The following is a 21,540-nucleotide window of genomic DNA, read 5'->3' on the forward strand; positions in this document are numbered from 1 at the left end:
GAAAACTAAGGACAAGGAGCAAATCAAAGGTAGGCAGAAGAAAAACAAACACATTACATGCAGAGGAACAAAGATAATAATTACATCAGATATCTCATCAGAAACTAGGCAAGATAAAAGACAATGGAACAAACTTATGGTTACCAAAAGGGAAAGGTGGGGGGAAGGGATAAATTAGGAGGTTGGGATTAACATATACACACTACTATATATAAAACAGATAATCAACAAGGTCCTACCGTATAGCACAGGGAACTCCACTCAGTATTCCGTAGTAATCTAAATGGGAAAAGAATCTGAAAAAGAATAGATACATATATATATATATAACTGAATCACTTTGTTGTACACCTGAAACTAATGCAACATTTTAAATCAACTATACTCCAAAAAAAATAAAAAATAAAATAAAATAAGATTTTTTAAAAAGACAATGGAAGTGACATCTTTGGAGTGCTAGAAGAAAAAAACTATCAACCCCAAATTTATTCCCAGGCTGTGGGCCATATACTGCCTGCTGCCTATTTTTGTAAATAAAGTTGTATTGAATTTATAAAATTCATTCATATATTGTCTATGGTTGCTTTCATACTACAGTGGTAGGGTCAAGATGCTGTGACAAAAACCACGTGGCCTGCAAAACCTAAAGTATTTACATCTGACTCTTTAAAGAAAAAGTTTGCCAACTCCTGCTCTAAAAGATAACTGATTTTCAAAAAAGTAGTAGCAAAAGCAAAAGTAGTAGCAAGCTTCTGTGTGGTCATATCATATGCAAAACTAAAATACATGACACCAATGACACAAAGCATTTGAATGAAGAATTATTAGCATATTGTTGTAAGTTTCCTAGACTAGACATAAAGCAGTATCATTTTATTTGAAGTCAGAATTTTTCATTAAAGATTTATATCGTAAAACCTAGGGCAGGGCTTCCCTGATGGTGCAGTGGTTAAGAATCCGCCTGCCAATGCAGGGGACACGGGTTTGAGCCCTGGTCCAGGAAGATCTCACCTGCTGCAGAGCAACTAAGCCCGTGCGCCACAACTACTGAGCTTGCACTCTAGAGCCTGGGTGCCACAACTACTGAAGCCTGTGCGTCACAACTACTGAAGCCCGTGCGCCTAGAGCCGGTGCTCCACAACAAGAGAAGTTGCCGCAGTGAGAAGCCCACGCACCACAATGAAGAGTAGCCCCCGCTAGGCGCAACTAGAGAAAGCCCACATGCAGCAAAGAAGACCCAACGCAGCCAAAGATAAAATAAATAAGTTTTAAAAAAAAATCTAAAAAAAAAAAAAAACCTAGGGCAACCACTAAAAAAAAATTTTTAAGATATAAATACTAAGCCAACAGGGTAGATAAAATAGAATCATAAATAGAAGAATGGAAATAATAAAGATAAGAGCAGAAACTACTGAAACTGAGAACAGAAAAATAAATGAAACCCAAAGCTTCTTCTCTGAAAAAATAAAGCAGATAAAACTCTAACCAGATTAATGAATAGAAAAAGAGAATAACACAAATTATCAATATCAGGAATGAAAGACTGGACATCACATTGAAAAGGTTAAAAGATAATAAAGGAATATTACAACCAACTCTATGCCCACAAATATGACAACTTAGATGAAATAGAGAAATTCCTTGAAAGACACAAACTGCCAAAGCTCATTTAGGAAAAAATAAATAACCTGAATAATCCTTTATCTATTAAATAAATTAAATGTACAGTTAAAACCTTTTTAAAAAGAAAACCCCAGGCCCAGATGGCTTCAATGTTGAATTCTACCAAATACTCAAGAAAGAGATAATACTAATTTTTCACATATTCTCCCGGAATACAAAAGAGGAAGGAACACTTCTCAACTCATTTTATGAGACCAGTATTACCCTGGTGCCAAAATCAAAGACATTACAGTAAAAGAAAACTACAGATGAATAACCTCCATGAATATAGATAAAAATCTTTAATGAAATACAAGTAAATCAAATCCAACAATATATAAAAAGGATAATTCATCACAGTCAAGTGGACTTTATCCCAGGAATGTACGGCTGGCTCAACATTAAAAAATCAATCAATGAAACTCACCATATCAGCAGGTTAAAGAAGAAAAGTCATATGATCATCACAAAAGATGCAGAGAAAGTATTTTATAAAGACACATCCATGATTAACAAAAAAGAAAAAACTCAGAAAACAAGGACTAAAAGAGCATCTAAACTGATAAAGGGCATCTACAAACAATCTACAGCTAACATCACACATAATAAAGAGTAAATGCCTTAACTCCTAAGATCCAGGACAAGGCAAGGATATTGGCTCTCATCATTCCTACTCAATATGGTACTGCTGCAATAAATCCAGGGGGAAAAGGGCAACTCCTTCGGAAAGGAAGAAATGAAACTCTCTATATTCATAGATTACATAATTATCTACACAAAAAATTCCAAAGAATCTATGAAAAAGTTACTAGAACTAGAAAGTGAATTTAGTGAGGTTCTAGGGTACAAGGTCTATGTACAAAAATTAATTGTATTTCTAGACACTTGCAATGAACAATTGGAAATTGAAATATTTTAATGTACCATTTACAATAGCACCAAATCTATGAATAATTAGGTATGAATCTTACAAAATACATACAAACTCTATATGCTAAAAGCAAAACAATAGTAATGAAGGAAATCAAAGACCTCAGTAAATGGGGAGAGATGCCATGTCAGTGGATTGGGAGTCAATATTAAGGTGTCAGTCCTTCTAAAACCAATTTATAGAGTCAACACAATTCCTGTCAAACAACTCTTTGCATTTTAGAATCGATGTGTTGACTTCTACGCAAAAGCCCAAGTCTTGGTTCCATTCCCACCACACCGCCAACAAGTGTCTGCTGAATGAATGACTGAAGGATGAGTAGACTCTGGTCTTCCTAGGGGTGTGTTTCTGCTTATCACAATTTTCTGTAATAGGCATGTATTTCACGTTGGAATTAGAAAAAAAAAAAGAGAGGAAAGAAACCTGCACCCCTGGAGGCCAGAAGCTGTGGGGTGTCAGTTTCTCAAGATCACTTCTCACCTCCCTCCAATGCATTTTGGATGTTTTATGGACGAATAACGTGAGTCCAGAGGTAAACAGGGACGTGCCGAGGTCACTGTGGCGGTGAGTGGTTTGGCTGGGCTGGAGCCAGAACTCCTGACTCCTAACACCCTGACTCTTCCTGATCATTGCCATCGTCATGGCCATCGTCATGGTCATCGTCATGGCCATCGTCATTGTCATCGTCATGGCCATCGTCACGGTCATCGTCATGGTCATCGTCATTGCCATCACAATCTGACGCTCACTTTGGGCCAAGCACCAGGATTGCAGCTTTACATGCATCTTCTCATTTACTCAGAACAGCTATTGGAGACCATCAGTGTGGTCCAACAAAACGTGCATCTTAAACACCAGAATCACCCTCGTGATGGTGCAGCCCGTAGGATCTGCGTTCCACTGTGTCCGCGCTGGGGCAGAGCTCATCCCATTAACATTTTTGGTAGAGCGCAGACAGTTGAAACCCGCCACACACTCTACTTCCCAATAAACCACACAGCCTGGAGACACTGCAGGAACCTATGGATTTAGGTGGGGCAGGAGAAGGCCACCCAGTGCCATGTCGGGGACCAGCTTCCAAGGAAAGGCCCACTGGCCCTAGGGGTCTGCAGGGAGGTCAGTCGCAGCCCGCAGATGCCCCCCTGTTCCCTTTCCTTCCCCACTGGCTCCTCCTCCATTTCTGGCAGCATCCATCAGGAAGACCAGGACCACTAACAGGGTCTCATCCAGATCCTAGGCCTTTGGTGAGACCTCTGGTTTGAGTTTGCTTAAATTGTTTCCTAAAACTAATGGCATGGGCTTCCCTGGTGACACAGTGGTTAAGATTCTGCCTGCCAATGCGGGGGACACGGGTTCGGGCCCTGGCCTGGGAAGATCCCACATGCCGCAGAGCAACTAAGCCCGCGAGCCACAACTACTGAGCCCACGTGCCACAACTACTGAAGCCTGCGCGCCTAGAGCCCGTGCTCCGCAACAAGAGAAGCCACCACAATGAGAAGCCCGCGCGCCACAACAAAGAGGAGCCCCCGCTCGCCGCAACTAGAGAAAGCCCACTGGCAGCAACGAAGACCCAACTCAGCCAAAAATAAATAAATAAATAAATTTATTAAAAAAAAAAAACTCATGGCATGTTTCTTAATTTCCTGGAGCTTTGGGGAAACAGGCCAGGGGAAAAAAAAACAAAAAACCGCCTCTGATTCATTTTCTCTCCACCTTCTGCAAATGAAAGAGAAAACGGAATGAATGGTGTGGTTGATAAATGAGAGTGGCTGCGTAAAGCCCTGCTTCCCCACTTCCCCGGAGGCGAGATAGGACTACACAGCTCCCGAGCCGGCTCTTCTCAACGGGTTTCAATCTGAGACCCCGCCAGCCACAAGGCACAGGCAATCTCAGCCCCATCAAACCCACCTTGAAACCCGGTGGGAAGATGCTGGGAGTGTGGGAGGGGGAGGAAGACACACTATCTTGTTAACCCTTTTCCTTAGGGGCATTTTGCACCATTACCCCAAGTCACTTTTACCTTGGTGTTGCAGAATTGGGACATTCTGCAGTACACTCTATAAATTCTTTTTTAAGCTACTTTGAGCCAAATATAACAGGTAAGCTGTCCAGACCTGCTTAAAAAGGATAAACCCCAGCTAAGCGCATAAATTACACCCCACTGCTTTTATCATATAAACACGGGCCAGAGAGCCAAGTGCATTAAAGAGGCGAGACACAGGCCCTCATTGCTATCTCATTAAGCCCATTAAATTTTAGGAAAGAAAATACCTTCACATCTTGTGTCTGGTTTAAACTATCAGGGAACAGATTAGAGTTAATTAATGCCGTGAACTCTGAAGCCGCCAGCCAGAGGCTCCCAGCGGAATCCACACCTGCCACAGACTCGATTTCAGAAAATCGAAGTGGGCACTGACGTGCCCTCCCCTCCTTCCCGCATCCCCGACGCTGGAACCCTAGGTACCTAATCTGTAACTCCCGAATCTGGATCAAGAGATAAGCCCCACCCCTGAGACAGAAAGTCTGTGGACCCCAAGCAGAAACTGTGCAAAGGTCTGTCGCTGGAACTCCGGAAATTGCCAGGGGTTCCAGGCTGCAAGGCGAGACTGCTAAGTTGCTTCTGGCAAGTTGGAAACAGCTTATCAATTATTCATGCAATTGGATAAACAGGGATTTTATCTTGTAGCGTGAATCAAGAGATAAAAATTCCATTTCAAGAGGGAGGGTGGAGACTGAACTCTGAATGTTAATTGTAAACTGATAAAAAAAAGAAAAGAAGGAAAGAAAAAATAAGTAAGTTCTTCTGCTTGGGCTGTGCCCTGAGCACTTGTAAGCTTCCCCCCACCCCCAAATTTCTGTCTGCTCCCCTGGAACATAGCTCATCTGCTCCCCGGACGACGCACTGCCTCTTCTATTGACGTAGTGAACCAGTCATAAAACTCCCACTTGGCAGTTGATGGTGGGACCCCTCTGGATGGATTTTTCAGCCCCCAAACAACACCACCTTCAAGGTATTTCTATTTAAAATCAATTTGCTGCTTCCAGACTGAAATCGGAAGCAGAGGAAAGTTTACAGACGCCTAACATGTCGAAAGGCTCAAAGAAAATAAAACAAGAGCAAATCCAACACTCAGGCTACACAGGCCAAAAAAGAATATGACTAATACGACTTCGCTTTCTGTCCTCTTGTCTCCCCTGCCCCCGTGGCCTTGCACCTGGCAGTTCCTTAAAGGCTGGAAAATTAAGCCAAAAGGTGAAATTGGGGAATTAGTGGTTTATTTAGACATTCACATTATTAAATTTGACCACAGATTGGAAAATGTAAATATAAATGGAGAAGAAAGTCATACATCCCAGCGTCAGCCAGGCTTGAGCTCGTGTGGTCAGATTCCGAGTGACCGTCATTTTTATTCTTTCTACTTTGTATTTTCCAAAACATATATTAGGAACAGTGTTCATGTTATAATGGGAGAGAAATAATCAACTTTGTGCTTTTTAAATGCTACGTTAGGAGCGTAGATTGATTTTTCTAATTGGGGGACAACCATAAACTTTATTGTTAAAAAAAAAAACCAACAGTTTGCGGCCATGCATGCCCTCCAACTTTTCTTTTTTAATTTTTCTCCTCTGACAAAAGCCCCTCAAAACAGAGGAATTGTCACAGTAGGTCTGCTGGCTTGCCACCCAGTTGGAGGGTGGGCAGGGGGGGAGGCTGGCGGCTGAGGACAGGTGAGACCCTGCTCCGGGCAGCTCTTCTGCAAACACCTGCAGGAAGGAGAAGTTAGCACCCGCGCGGCGCCCCGGGGTCTAGGCAGAGAGAAGCGGAGGGAAGGACCACCTGGGTGATGTCTCCTGCCCTCGCTGGGCCTCAGCTGCAGGAAGGGGGGTCCACGTTTTCCTCTCTCTTTTGCTCATCTTCCCTTTTGGAGTCTGAGCATAAAGTTGCAATCACGTTACTGAGCTCATGGTGGGCTAATAACCTGGGTCTGTGTGAGGCTCCTCCTTTGTTGTATTTTGTCATTTTCCCCTCCCCCGCCCCATCTCCATGCCCACTTCCCTCCTCTCCCGCCTAAAGGCAGCCTCTTGCCTTAGATAAACACACACGAAAACCTGTGGATGCGGGTCTGTGTTCAGAGCTTCCATGAATAAGCCCTTCTGCTTCCTACCTCTTTCCCGAGACACTACGTTTTCTAGATCTCTCTGTAGGGTTGTGTGTATCTCGCTGGTTTCTCCAACAGCATCAAGGACCCCCAGTGCAGTCCCCATGCTGGACAGACATCTAGGGGGCCGCCACTTCCCTCCCCGACAAAGACACTAGGATGAAGCTAAGACAGCCTTGGCCGGGGAGGAACGGGAGCTCAGAGCCCTGCACCTGCCCCCTTCCCATCTCCTCTGCCCAAGGAGGCCCCCAAGGGACCATTTGAAAGCTAGTGAACTGTCCATCTCCTGAGGCCCTCCCAGCTCCAGCGCCCTGAGTACCGTGCCCTGCGTGGGGTCTCGGGCGTGCAGGAGTCACCCACAAATGGAAAAGGCCACCGTCTTACCAAGGGCCACAACCCACCAGGCCCCACGCTGACAGCTTATTTGCATCACCTCCGGAATCACCTCTCTGAGGATTCTCACTTCTTAGATGAGCAGAAAGGCTCAGAGAGGTTGCCCAAGCTCACACACCTCATGCATGGCAGCGCCAAGACATGAACTCTGCCCAACATCAAAGAAAAATACAAATGGAGAAGAAAATCATACATCCCAACGTCAGCCAGGCTTGTCCTCGTGTGGTCAGATTCCGAGTGACCGTCATTTTTATTCTTTCTACTTTGTATTTTCCAAAAAGTATATTAGGAACAGTGTTCATGTTATACTGGGAGAGAAATAATCAACTTTGTGCCAACCATGAGCAGCCCTGGCATCAGTTAGAGATGCTGGTTGGGCTGGGGACCCAGAGATTTCAAAAGAAAACCGACGACAAACTTCCCAGGCAAGCGAGCCTGGTGACACGAGAACAAGTGTTTGCTCTTCACTCAGGAAAGAGTTGAAGCATCTGCCCACTATGCTGGGCTCTGCGGCTGCTCATGGGGGAACATATGGCCCCACGTAGGTGAATGAGCACACGTTGAACGCAGGGACTATGATGTATCTCCTCAGCTTAGGGACCAGCAACCCAAGGGCAAGTTAGTGGATTAGTGAATTATTACTAACAAAGTAATAAATGAGAGGATAAAATCAACAAACCATTCAGCTTGGGTACCACCCAGAACAACAATCATGACACCTGTAATGGTAGGTCATTCTACCCATCAATCCATCCACCCATCCAACTATCCACCCATCCATCCACCCATCCACCCATCCATCTATCCATCCATCCATCCATCCATCCACCCATCCACCCATCCATCCATCCACCCACCCATCCAACTATCCACCCATCCAACCACCCATCCACCCATCCATCTATCCATCCACCCATCCATCTATCCATCCATCCATCCATCCATCCACCCATCCATCTATCCATCCACCCATCCATCTATCCATCCACCCATCCATCTATCCATCCATCCATCCATCCATCCACCCATCCAACTATCCACCCATCCAACCACCCATCCACCCACCCACCCATCCACCCATCCACCCATCCACCCACCCATCCACCCATCCATCCATCCATCCAACCACCCACCCATCCATCCACCCATCCCACCATCCCACCATCCACCCACCCATCCATCCACCCACCCATCCATCCATCCACCCATCCACCCATCCACCCACCCATCCATCCACCCATCCATCCAACCACCCACCCATCCATCCATCCATCCCACCATCCATCCATCCATCCATCCATCCCGCCATCCCACCACCCACCCATCCATTCCCACCATCCAAAATGTGTTCACTGAACACCTACGTGTCAGGTGCTGGGTTGAGCCCTCCAGTGCCCCCTTCCTCCCCACAACAGCCTGAGGGGGCAAGAAGATTGAGACAGGTGTGAGGGCTGGTGGGAGGAGCTTCTGGGCATCCCAGGGCATTCCCACAATCTGCCTCCCCCAGGGGCAGGTGAACCAGGAGTCATTTAGGACCCAGGCAGTTAAGGTCAGGCTGAGGAGCAGGACCTTAAGCCCCAGAGCAGGTCTCATCCAGGCTCCATCTCACACCAGCTGTGTGAACTTTGACTTCCCTCCAGGGAGTCTCAGGGCCTGAGAAGACTGGATCCTGCACCCAGTGCCCACTTGGGCACTGTCTTCCTAATCCTACAGGGTCGTGTGGGCATTATCCCCATTTTACAGAGGAGGAAACTGAGACAGGGTGAGTTGCAGGGCTGGGACCAGATGAGGCCAGGGAGGCCCCCAGGGCTCAGAACGTAAGGAGGTGCTCGGCTTCAGGCACTCACCCTGCACCTGCAGAGCCTGACAGCAAGCACCCCTTCAGCTTTCGAGCCCTGGTCCCCTCGCCCTGGCCGTAACCCTCGCGAGTTGCTAAGTGGTAGCATTAAGGTTTGCAGTCAAGTCTTCTGACATGACCCAGTGCTCACTCTGTGATAGTTTATTCGATCATTCATTCATTCATTCATTCAACAAAACGTAGTGAGCCCTCATCACACACAAGGCCTGTGCGAGGCATGGGGGGGCGGGTGCAGGCAGGGAGATGCACCAGTGCAATGGGGGCAAGACCGACACCACGGCAACTACCAGAGGCGACAAATGAGTGTCCGTTACCCTGGGACCATGGGCTTTCCCAGAGGACAAGAACAGTTTCCCCATCTGAGACACAGGGGCGGTAGTGAGGGTCTGGTTGACTCCAGGGCCAGCAAATGTGATGCTCTGTAGGCAGGAACGGTCACCAAGGGGGGGGGCGTCCAGCCTGCTCTGATCTGCCCCTCACTTCATCCAGAGCAGCCCCCGCCTGCCTTTCCCAGCCAGGGAAGCCGGCCTGGATGCTTATTTGGTTATTAGATAACCAGGCCCGGGCACCACTTCTTTGATCAGACACCCTTGATAACAAGCAGAGGAAACAGACCATTTTATAGCAAGATTTCGTGGGGGTGATCTTATCTTCGCGTGGTGTTTTTAACAGGGACAAGGACGAGGGGGTAGGTGCTTGGCGGAGAGGGAAGAAGCAGGCCCATTCTGCAAAGCTCTCCTATCGGCCCAGCCCCGGACTTTGATCTGGGGGGGAGGGTGGGGTGGGAGATAAACACAGAGCACAGAGGGCCGGCCTCCCGCCCACCCTGGACATCTGGCTCATGGCCTTCCCTCACACGGGTTGTGTTTGGCTCCAGCAAAGCCCGCCCTGTGTCCCCCACATACCCCCTGCCGCTCTGACCACTTGGGGGGGGGGCCCTGCGGTTGACAACTCAGAAAAGCGCACCTCTGGAGGCCAAAACGCGATAATGCCCACGGACATGACTCACGGCCAGCAGAGTCCGGGCTCAAGAAATAATTGGCTTCTCCCCCAAACAACCTTATAATTACTACCATTTCCAGTGTTCTCGGGTGATGGTCCTGTAGGTAAGAAAGGGGTCAGGAATCGAGTGAAAACCACCCTTTCTTCAGCAAAATGCGAGGTCTGGACAATATAACTTTATTGGTTAAAAATAAATATCTATGTTTGAAGCCAAATAAGTTTAGCTTCAGTTCCTTCTCTCTCTTTTGTTTGATCTCCTTGTGACCAGAGGGGAGTCTCGTTCAAACACTATTTGTTCATTTTCTTTTTCTGTTTCTTTTTTTTTTCCTGTTTCTTTCTTTTTTTTTTTTTTGCCAATGGTAATGGATATGTAAGGATATTGACAACAACATTGGGATAGCAGAGGAATTGAAAATGCTATACATTGATCAATGTTCCCATTGCAAGTTCCGCCAAGCACCTACCCCCTCGTCCTTGTCCCTGTTAAAAACACCACGGGAAGATAAGATCACCCCCACGAAATCTTGCTATAAAATGGTCTGTTTCCTCTGCTTGTTATCAAGGGTGTCTGATCAAAGCTAGCTAAATTAATTATATTGCATATACACAATAAAATACCATGAAGAAAGCAAACACATATATAGTCTTTGGTTGGACCATATACCATTCTAAGTGCTCTACATTACATATACTATCTCACATAATTTCCCAACAATACTACTACTATCCCATTTTACATATGAGACAAGAAGTTAAGTAACATGCCCAAGATGACACATATATATATATATTTTTTTCTATGTCATAATATCGACATTCAGTCCAGTAATCCTCCACTGTAACAGCTCCTTTGCTATTTGTTCATTTTCTTTGCTTTTCTTTCTTTTTTTTTTTTTTCTTTTTGGAATAAAATCTGCACTGAACAGGGAGCTTATCTGCCCTTGTGCTTCTGTTTTCTCACCTGTAAAACCAGGAGAGCAGCTCCAGTCGGCCTCGAAGGCCCTTTCCGGCTTCCCCCATCCTTCCAAGCACCACCCACCGGTAGTGTGGGGCTGGGCAGGTGCGGGTACCACCTGGAACTCTCAATCTCAACAGATGAGTTTAGCTAAGACTTAGGCATCACTTTGCAATAGTGTTTCCCTGTCATTCCTAAGCTTCTTCGAAGAATGGCGGTTATTATAGAATGGGCTTTCTCGTTTAGGATCTCCAGATTCAGAATGAAGCCAAGAGCACGGTCAGACAGGGCATCCTGTGCAGACACAAGAGCATCCCAGACACAAGCAGGGACTCGGGAGTTCTGCCACCTTCCAGCTGTCTGGCCTTGGGACAGTGGTCCAACCTCTCTGAACTCAGGTTCCTCATTCTGTGAAATGGGGCCAACAAGACTTTCTACTTCTCGTCAGGTTGTCCGGATATAAAGTATATGCATCTAAAGCACCTGGCCCACACCAAGGTCGAAATAATTATCAGAAATTCCTCTTACTTATAAATAAGCCAATACAACAATTACTACATGAGCACCAGGCTTTGCAGGGAAGTTCCCATTTCTAATAGCACAATAGGTTCTGAAAGTACTGAATCATAACCCCACCTGAGACATCAATGTCACGCCTCCTCCCCGAGCCAAACCATTAATACTCAAAGCCCCGTCAGCGACCTGGGACAGCAAAATGCCCGCATTCAGGAAGTCCAGAGAGTACAGCCTCAAACACTCACGGACAGAATAGCATGCAGTGTTTAAAACTATCCATAATTGTACATTTTGAAAATTTAAAGGCACATAATTGCCACAAATAATCACAATTATGCAATTATAAATAATCACCCCTCACAACTCTCCTCCCGCCCATAAGTTACCCCTTTCACGGAAACTTAACATGTGGCGCGCGTGCGGCCACTGTCTGCCGGGGAGCTGGTGCCATCGCGGTTTCAGGAAGGCCACCTCGAGTCTCATGCTGTTCTCAGCAATTCACAGAGACCAGAAAAAAATGTCATTTTCAGGAAGGGAATTGATCGTTTCTCTCACATTTCCATTTGTGTAAGATCACGCTGTGGCCTCATTCCTCACTTTGCTATTCTGTTGCCTCCGGAGAAGAGGAAAGCTAAGGACAGCCCAGGGGTCCCCAGTCGGGGGTCCTTGGATTGAAGTTGAAATTGAAAGGCTCCAGAGGCCCCTGGGAGCCTCACCCAAGCTTCTGCTAAGGAATCAAAAGATGGGGTGCTGTCTACCAACCCCCAGGGCCAAGCAGCCCGCAGATGTGGGCGGGTGGGTCTATGAGCCCTTTAGAGGGCAGGTCAACCACCTGGACGTGCACCCTGGACACGGACCTGTCCCTACGTGCCCAAGTCCTCCCCAAGGGGACAATCTCCATCTCTCCTGTCTTATTCTCTCCCCCTCTTCCTCCCTCTTTCTCATTCTCTTATTCTTTCTCCCTTTTCCATTCTCCTTTCTGTCCATCTCTCTCTCCTCTCAGCCTTAATCCTTTGTCCCCGCCTTTCTCTCTTTGTCTCTCTCTCTCTGCCCTTTTCTCTCTTCCCCCTCTCCCTTTTTACTTTCTCTCTCCTTTCTTGGTTCTACCTTCTCTCTCTCTCTCTCTCTCTCTCTCCCTCTCCCAGTTAAGGACAACACAATGAAAACAGACACCTTGATCTATGCATCTCAGGCCTCCACCCCCATCCCCACACAGCTTTACTTCCGTTCTCCCGATGATCTGTGCACGTAGGAACAATCCAGTTACATTTCTCTAATCCACGTGATTCTCTGTCTCCTCTTCATTCATAAATCCAAGAACTTGGGAAGTCCTCCATCCCAGATGCTACTCCTGTTCTTCAAGGCTTTCCTGCCACGGGGGAGCTGCCTGGGGAGGCCCAGGGCCTGGGGTCGGGGGTGGGGGGGGGGAGGTGACTGTTTTGGGGGCGTCCCATCCATCCCCCTCCTCCTCCTCCCAGCTGCCTTGCCTCTGAGCTGCCACCCTCAGCTGACTCACTCAGATGGGAAATGGGGGGGGAGGAGTTGGGGGGGGGACCGCCCTGGTCTACTCCACACTGTTTGCCCAGATGCTCTTTGGAGCCGAGACGAGCTAATCACAGGGAGCGGATGTGGGCTGCGGGGCGCCCCAGGTCGGCCACATTCACTGCGCTCCTGCCCTCGCCGGCCTCCAAGTTGACGCAACTTTTCCAAGAGTATCTGTAAGGCCTGAATAGAAGCCTTGGGGGTCTGAGGGCCCAGAGGGCGTACAGGAGCTTCCCCTGACCCCCTCGCCCTTCTAGGAAACAGCCTGGATAGGGGTGCGCTTTGGCTGGAGGAGCGCACCGCACCGTCTGACTTGTCCCGGACAAGAGTTTGAGGGAGGCCTCCCTGCTCGCTGCAAAGACCTGGCGGGGAGGCAAGAACCCGGGCACGGAGGGGGGTCGACTGGGGGTTCTGAATGGCAGGAGGAGCTGCGCCAGAGGGCTGGGCGCGAGGCGCTGCAGTGCGCGCAACGCCCCAGGCTGTCTCCACCTCTTCTGGCAGCTTGGACCTATGAGTGCGCAGCTCGACTTACAACCATCAACAGCCCGGGAGGTGAGCGCGTGCGAGCGCCGAGGGGGGCGCAGGACCCTCGCCACTTCCTCGCAGGACCCCAGCGGGCTGCCGGAGTCCGCTGCCACCGGACGGCCGCGCGCCCACGCCTCCTCTCCCTGGGGGCCGTCCTGCCACCCCGACGGGATGCCTGCAGCCATGCTTCCCTACGCTTGCGTCCTGATGCTTTTGGGAGGTAGGTGCCACCCTCCCCCCACCGGCTCGCCGCCTAAGGTCGGAAGGGAGGGAGCTGCCGTCTGAAGTTCCTTGGGGCTTCCTGGGGACTGCTGTACGTGCCTGTGAACCGGGCCGGCGATTTTGCGCTTTCCGCTCTCTTCTCCAGCCTCACCCGGCCAGCACCTGCCTCACCTCCAGGCTCTTCCTGGGCCCTGTGTGGGGTAAGCCGGTTCTGGCACCACATGCACGTCCGCCGCAGGCTGACCTCCAGGCACTCGGAGCAGCTCCTGGTGCCGGGCCCTGGGGTGGCTGGGACCTCCAAAAACATTCAGGAGGATCCCAGGCCCACTGAGACTCCCTCGGCAAGGTACAAGCTCCACGTCACTCAGACCAAGGCTGCAGAATCTGGTCTTGCCCACTGAACCCTAGACCTGCTGGGACTCAGAGTCGTGTCCTGCAGCAGAACTGGGGAAGAAGTTAGGGGCGGGCACAGTGACCCTGGGCCCTCCCCTAGCTTCTGGTGCCCAGCAGGCCTGGGCCGGGGAGGCAAGGGAACACAGGACCCCTGGTAGAGGAGACAAGTGCCATTTCCAGGACTAACTGCTGTCCCGCTGCCTCTTCTTAGGGCGTAGGAATGAACAAAACTCTGCAAATGCCAGCTGCCCCTGGTGCGCCACCATTGGCAAAAATGACAATGATGACCACAGTGTGCCAGGCTCACCCCCAAGCACCCCCACCTTGTGACGGGTTAAGAATTCTGGCCCTGGAGTCAGACCACCTGGTTCCAAAGCCCAGATCAGCTTCATATCAACCTGTGTGGCCTTGGGCAGGCACGTCCATCAGCTCTCTTAGACTCAACTTTCTCATCTGTCAAATGGGCTCACCAGATCCTCACCTCTGTCTGGGATTACTGTGAGGATTTCAAGGAGAGCAGGAGAAGCACCTAGCACCTGCTTCCTGGCCCTGAGGTGTCAGGTCCTGCAGGAAGACACGCTGCGCAGGTACAGCCAAGCGCGCTTTACTCCACTTACAGGCAAGGAGCAAAGTCAGGTCTCCCTGCAGGAGCTCTGCAATCAGCCCCGAATTTCTAAGCAAGATATTTGAAGAAGAGATGAACGGGGTCTGAAGGAAAGTGGAGGGAAGGTGTGTTAGCAGTTTGAAGAGCTGCAGATACATCCACCAAAAGGGGACATTTATCTCAGGGCTGGGGTGAGAGGTCACACAGCCGTCCACCGTCATGGAGTCCTCTCTCAGAGCAAAAATAGGCCACGGCAGCCCTGTGCCAGGACAGTAAGAGTGGAAGGAAGGGGGCGAGGAGGGGGTGGCTGAGAAAAGAGTCTGTGTACTTTCCTTTTGGGCACGGAGCTGGGAAGGGGAGAAGGGGGATGCTGTGTCTTCATCTCTCCTCCGCCTCCTCCCCGGCTGTTCCATCCCGTGGGAATGGGACAGTCCAGCGCAGTAGGATAGATTACCCCAGAAACCTGCAGTCTTGGTCACCACGCAGCGCTGTTGTCCTTGGCAAGCCCCGAGCTTCTGTCATGCCAATAAAATCACTGCAAGTGTAGCCTCGCGGCTCGTTCTCCGGAGTCCTGCTGCTTTGCTCCTTGGCGACCTTTCACCACCGCAAGTCAGACAGGTTCCACAGGAGAGAAGCCAAGAGTGCCCGGCGGGCCCAGGCGAGCGCAGGAGCCCACTGTGGAGCCCGTGATTCAGACCCAGACGCTAGGAAGGGCGCCGGTCCCATGCGGGCTGCCTTCAAAGTTCCCTGCTCTAAGCCAGGAACCATTTTCCACTGAACCCTTTTTCAAAAGTCCTTTTCACCACTGGCTGTATCACCAGGCAAGAGGATCTTTGTGCTTTAGCAAAAGGAAACAGAACCCCGTTAATCCTTCAGATACTTAGATAATTTGGGTACCTGAGCTGAGGGAAGCCTGAACTTCACGTCTCCAGGTTCACAAACTTTAGTGTAGGCACACCAACGGCCCCAGCGCGGGAACTCACCTTGACACACACACACACACACACACACACACACACACACACCAGGGTTTCTCAGCCTCGGCGCTGCTGATGTTGTGGTCCAGATCCTTCTCTGCTGGGCGCCGTCCCGTGCACTGCAGGAGGTGTGGCAGTATCCCTGGCTCCACCTACCACATGCCAGTAGCCACACACCCCTGTTATGACAACCAAAAATGTCCCCAAACACTGCCAGATGTCCCCTGGGGGCCACAGTTGTCCCCGGTTGAGACTCACTGGTATGGGCAGATCAAATTCAACTGGTAGCTTTTGAGATGAATCTGTCAAAATCACCGGGTCGGATGGATTTTGTTATTCTTGCTCTGAGCAATCAGGAAATCAAAGGCACAGTTGGCCCAAGAAAAACAACACAATCTAGGTAGTTTCTAATTTGGATGTTGATTTTTCCCATTTGTCCTCTCTCCCTCTTGTCTCTGAAAATGTCCTCCCTGGGGATAAGAGGAGCTAGGCTGTGGGTAAACATGGTTAGTTACCCGCTGGAGCAAACCCTCCTCAAAACCCTGCAACGCCAGATGTGTCTTGTGCCAGTGCAGTGGCTTCCAGCTTTGGTTCACTCCTCAGCAACTTCTGGCTTTTAAAAATCTCCTTACTCAACAATTTATGCTTGAGGGAGAAAATGAAAAACCACAGCTTCTTTTTTTTCTCTCATTTGTATTTTTTTTTTTTCTAATTTCAGTCCTGCTTTTATCTCTAGCCATATACTTTGCAATGGCAAGTTATCATTTAGAGACAGATTAACTAGAACAAAATCACGGGCCATTCCATAATAAATTAGTTGTTGATATGGGGGCTCTGTTTCAAAACCAAGAGTAAATTAAAAACTGGGGAGAAAATTAACTTAAGTACACGCGTCTGAAAAATCAAAGGTGAAAAGAGGTCGGTAATTGTATTCGTTATTTAAAACAAAGAATTTTGAACAGAATCTGCCCCTTGCTGCTTTGTGAGGCTCACGTTGTAGACAGATCATCATGGCCAGCTGTTTCACTTATGTTCTGACCGAGGCTGGAATCTCCAAATTCAAAACAACCAACTCAAGGCTAATAGAGCAGCTTCCTTGATTTCCAAACCATCTGGATGGCAAACTAGTAAGAAGCTACATGTGAAGAAGTATTTGGGAAATGTATTGGAAGTTCACTATGTTCATGAAAACTGTAAGCCAGAATGAGCCCCTGGTAAGACTTCCAAGATACAGTGCTTCACTGCCAAAGTCAGCCTCTGAACTTGAGGGCATCTGAGCCGAGCTGGGGGGACTCTAGGGAAGGAACTGAATTCTGAAGTTGGCGCCGGAGGTGGCCATGAGTTGTGGCCAGGGGTGGTGGTGTGACTGTCCCTCAAACCAGAATGGCTTTCAGAAGCCCTTTGTGCAGAGCCCGCCCCCGACCCTGGAGCCGGGAGTGCAGGTGTCATGGTGAACGGGATGTCCCAGAGAATGTCGGGCCTCCCAGCGGGAAGGGCAACCAGTCCACTGGGCATTGGGACACCGGGGAGGCAGGGCTGGTGCCCACCCAGGACCTCCACCTGTGCAACGGGAGGTTGCCTGGTCTCGGCTGGATCTAACACGTCTTGTGTGCTACGGAGAGCTTGAGAGCAACATCTTGGGAACTGAAGAGACCTGGGTCCCATTTTAGCTTTGTCACCTATGTCCCCATCAGTGAGTTGAGAATGGTGATAGCTCCACCCTCAAGGGATGATCGAAGGGTTAAATGAGATGTCGTGTGGTCAGCACTGGACACCGAGAACCTTGTGACCCCTCCCTGCTGTTAGTGCTGAGAGCCGGACCCTGCACTCGACTCTCCAGACCCGGAGAAGAAAGAGGCAGGTCAGGGCCCTCAGCCAGGCGCCAGTTCAACTTGAGCTTGGGCGCGTCACTTCCTGGCCATCTCCTTTTGGTGGGTGCTGTAATTTCTTCCCACTCTGATGTTCCGTGTGTCCTCAAGAACACCATGGCTAGTCTAATGATACCGACAACAGCAGCAAAATTAGCAACTGTTCCTATTCAGCGAACCAGGGTCAGCCCTCCTTGTACACCATCTTCTATAACCCTCTTCCAGCCCCAGCCGTCAGCCTCAGTTTCCTGACCTGTGAAATGGGAAGGGTGGCCGCCCTCACTGCTGGGGTCGGGCCTGTCTAGCAGAGAGGGGCCCAGCTGAGTTTCCGATCAGAGAATGCGTTTTGGGGGCCTTGCTGTGTATGCGCCACTCACTGGGGGGAGGTGCTGAGGACCGAGGAACAAATGGGGCAGCTCCTGCCCTTGTCGAAGTCGGAGTCAAACAGACAATGAAATCTCCAGCGAGCAAGTAATAACAATACGAGAGTGAAGAGCACTGTACAGAGCAGGTCCGGGGCATCTAGCCTGGGCTGGGAGGTTAAGGAAGGCCTCCCTGAAAAGGTGAAAGAGCTGAAACTTGAAAAAAAGTGGGCGGTTTAACTAGAGGAGAAGGAGGAAGAGGAGGGACATCCAAGGAGAGGAACTAGCATGTGCCTGGATGCGAAAGAAAACAGCCACATGTTCAGGGACCAGAGAGAAGGCCGCTGAGGCTGGTGAGGAGGGAGTGAAGGTGCAGAGTGTGGACGAGGTCAGAGGTTAGCAGGGGCTCAATCGTCGAGGGCCATGGGGCCTCGGAAGGAGTCGGACATTATGTCAAGGGCGATGGAGGGTCCCCTGAAGGGCTTCCAGCAGGGTGCGGAGGGGCAGGGGATGCCTCACTGAGAAGTAGTGAGTTCCTCACCACTGGAATCGAACGGGATGATGGTGGGTAGCACTGGCTAGGGAGTTGCCTGGATTTGCTTCTAGCCCCGAAAGCCTCTGATTCTAAGGAGTCCCACCAACCTCCTAGTACAGGACATGGGCTTTCAACTGTCATTTTGGCCCCCCATAGACCCCCCCTCAAAATTGAGTGCCCAGTAAGGATACTGGTAATGGTGATAGGCTACACTCACCAGCATTCAAGGTGTCCAGCCATCCCGGGCTCAGTGCCGCCCCTGCTTCAGCACTTGCGGCAGGCTCTGCCCTGGTCCCCATCTTACAGCATCCCCGGGAGGAGGAGCAGGGTGGGACGCACAGCCTCTCCCCAGACACCTCCTCTAGGTCATCACTCTGGTCTCTTCTCCTCACCACCACCATTAGCATCTAATCGAGGCGGTCAGCCACCCTCAGGGGCATTTTGCGATTTAAAACACTTATATTCTATCAAGATGTAGGAGGTAAGAAAGTCCACCAACTAGAGTCACTTATGTTTTATGGGACTCAGTCCCAGCCAGAGCCTCCATCCAGCTCAGTGGTGTTCACACCCCGGCCTCCTCCTTTGAGCCCCTGCTCCTTGGTCCCCATGTGACCCTCATCCCCACACACTTCACAGACAAGCTTTCTTCCTCCTCAGAGAAAATGTCACCAGCCACCTTCTGTGACCAGGACACAGTCACACTGTGTCCGCCTGTCCATCCAGCCACACCCCTTTCCACGACAGTCTCCACACACACACATGCTGTTCCTTCGGCTTAGAACGCCGTTCCCTGCCCCTAGCCTCCCCTTCCCCTGCAGATTTGGGTATAAATTCCTAGCCGTGGAACTGCTGCAGCAAAATGTGTGTGTCAAATTCTTCTACCAGCCTTCCTTCCGAACGGGTTGCACAGTCAACAACCCCCATGGATGGCCTATGAGAGCCCCCATTTCCCACATCCTTGCCAACCCTGGTCATGATCGTTCTTTAAAAATCTCACCAGTGGCAATGCTTGGTTGTTTAGACTCGCATTCCTTTAATTATGAGCAAAGAGGAACGTCTTATCTGTCTTACCCCTTTCATTGATTTTCCTGTGAGATGTCTGGTCGTATCCTTTGCCGATTTTTATATTAGACTTTAAAACAACTTTTCTTCTTATTGATTTGTCAGTGCTCTTTATGTAGAGAGGAGTAGCTGTCTCCTGTATATGTTGCAGTTTTTCCCAGCTTGCCGTTTGTCCACCGAAGCTTCCTAAAAGAGAATTTACTCATTGTTCCTCGTTTCTTTCATGTTTACTCCATTGAGACGTGCAGAGGCACATGGGTTTTAAGCTAAATGTGCATTTTTTTACCCAGGAGGAGAATAGATGGCCAGTTATGCTTACCATAAATGACCATATATGGGGTCTGTGTGTGAGAGAGAAACTGACTTTCCTCAGAGGGAGAGACACAGCCCAAGCGCTGTGCTAAGCACAGCATCAGTGATACCCCGTTTGATTCTTGCAACCTCCCATGCCATGGGCACCATTTTACAGAAGACGAAAGCAAGACCACACACCCAAGGTCATCCAGCCGGCAAGCCCAGGGGCTGAGATTTGTGGGCCCCTCCTGGGGCAGTTCAGCTCGAAGTTCAGGCAAGGACCTCCCTGCCCTGCTGCCGGTTTGAAAGAACCAGGGTTTAGAGCCAAGTCTGGGCACCAGGAGATACACGCGCTGGGAGGCATCTGGGCTGGTGGTTTACATAACACGACTTAATGGGGAAGATTGCAGCGCAGAGACCACAGGCATGCTAACAAGAGCAGCGTTTTAAATCCCCAATTAGATGTTAATCTGAGAGTTGTTGACGAGGGAAGGATCCTGATGGTCCATCTGCAGAGACCGCAGAGCTGGCTGGGCTCTGGAATCCAACTTCCCGCCTTCAAATTCCAGCTGCCCCGCTGACTGCAAATTACTTAATCCTTCCGTGCCTCAGTTTCCTCCTCTGTGAAACGACGTCTACCCCAAGGGGTTGCTCTGAGAAATAGGTGTTACTGTCCACGTGAAAAGTTTAACACAGTGCTAGGCACACAACAAGGGCTTGGTGGTGTCGCTCACATCGTTATTTTCTTCTATGTTTTTTTAATTAATCAATTTATTTATTTATTTATTTTTGGCCGCGTTGGGTCTTCGTTGCTGTGAGCGAGCTTTCTCTAGTTGCGGCGAGCAGGGGCTACTCTTCGTTGTGGTGGGCGGACTTCTTATTGTGGCGGCTTCTCTTGTTGCGGAGCGCGGGCTCTAGGCGCACGGGCTTCAGTAGTTGCGGCACGTGGGCTCAGCAGTTGTGGCTCATGGGCCTAGTTGCTCTGCGGCACGTGGGAACTTCCAGGACCAGGGCTCGAACCTGTGTCCCCTGCATTGGCAGGCGGACTCTTAACCATTGCGCCACCAGGGAAGTCCCACTCACATCATTATTGAGGTGACAGGATACTGCCCTGCAGGGTCCAATCTTGGGATTATCCTATACTACCCTTCTTAGGGGTGGCTGCAAGGCATTCTGGGACATCAGGAGTGTGGCTGGAGAGGAAGGGTCAGAAAGGGTGGTGACACAGTCAGAGGAGGATGGGGGCGCAGAGTAAGAAAAGGGAGTCAGAAGCCCAAGTCCCTGCTTCCAAAGGCGTGCGGGAGCTTGGGTTGCCTTTGTCCGGTAATGTATCCAAAGTGCCCATCTGGTGGGTGGGTCAGTGTCATGCATTTCAGGAAGTCTGTATTTGTGTCCTAAGGCTACTGTACAAGGTACCACAAACTAGGTGCCTTAAAACAACAGAAACTTATTGTCTCACAATTCCGGAAGTCTGAAATCCAGGTGTCAACAGGGCCATGCTTTCTCTGAAACCTGCAGAGGAGAATCCTTCCTTGCCTCTCGTAGCTTCTAGGGTTTGCTGACGGTCCTCGGCTTTCCTTGACTTTAAATGCATCACTCCAGTCTGCCCCTGTTGTCCCATGGCTATTTTCTCCTCTTCTTATAAGGAGACCAGGCATCTTGGGTCAGGGCCCGTTCTA

General features: G+C 49.6%; 1 protein-coding gene across 8 annotated transcripts in view; it reads left to right on the forward strand.

Moving 5' to 3' along the window:
• The first annotated feature begins 12,911 nt into the window (after nucleotides 1-12,911).
• APCDD1L (APC down-regulated 1 like) overlaps nucleotides 12,912-21,540 on the forward strand; it is a 52,298-nt gene continuing 43,669 nt past the window's right edge. For 2 of the 8 annotated variants that reach the window (XM_082428322.1, XM_082428325.1), the window contains exon 1: nucleotides 13,684-13,764. Coding sequence is in view for 4 of the 8 variants with exons in the window: in XM_082428320.1 (XP_082284446.1) it covers nucleotides 13,530-13,764 (235 nt within the window). In the remaining 4 variants the exon portion in view is untranslated. Of the gene's footprint in view, nucleotides 13,765-21,540 lie in introns of all 8 variants that reach the window. The other 6 variants (XM_082428320.1, XM_082428318.1, XM_082428319.1 and 3 more) reach the window with 6 other exon arrangements.

The sequence above is a fragment of the Balaenoptera physalus genome (genome assembly GCF_965194825.1).
Source record: "Balaenoptera physalus genome assembly, chromosome: 16".
NCBI classification, from domain to species: domain Eukaryota; kingdom Metazoa; phylum Chordata; class Mammalia; order Artiodactyla; family Balaenopteridae; genus Balaenoptera; species Balaenoptera physalus.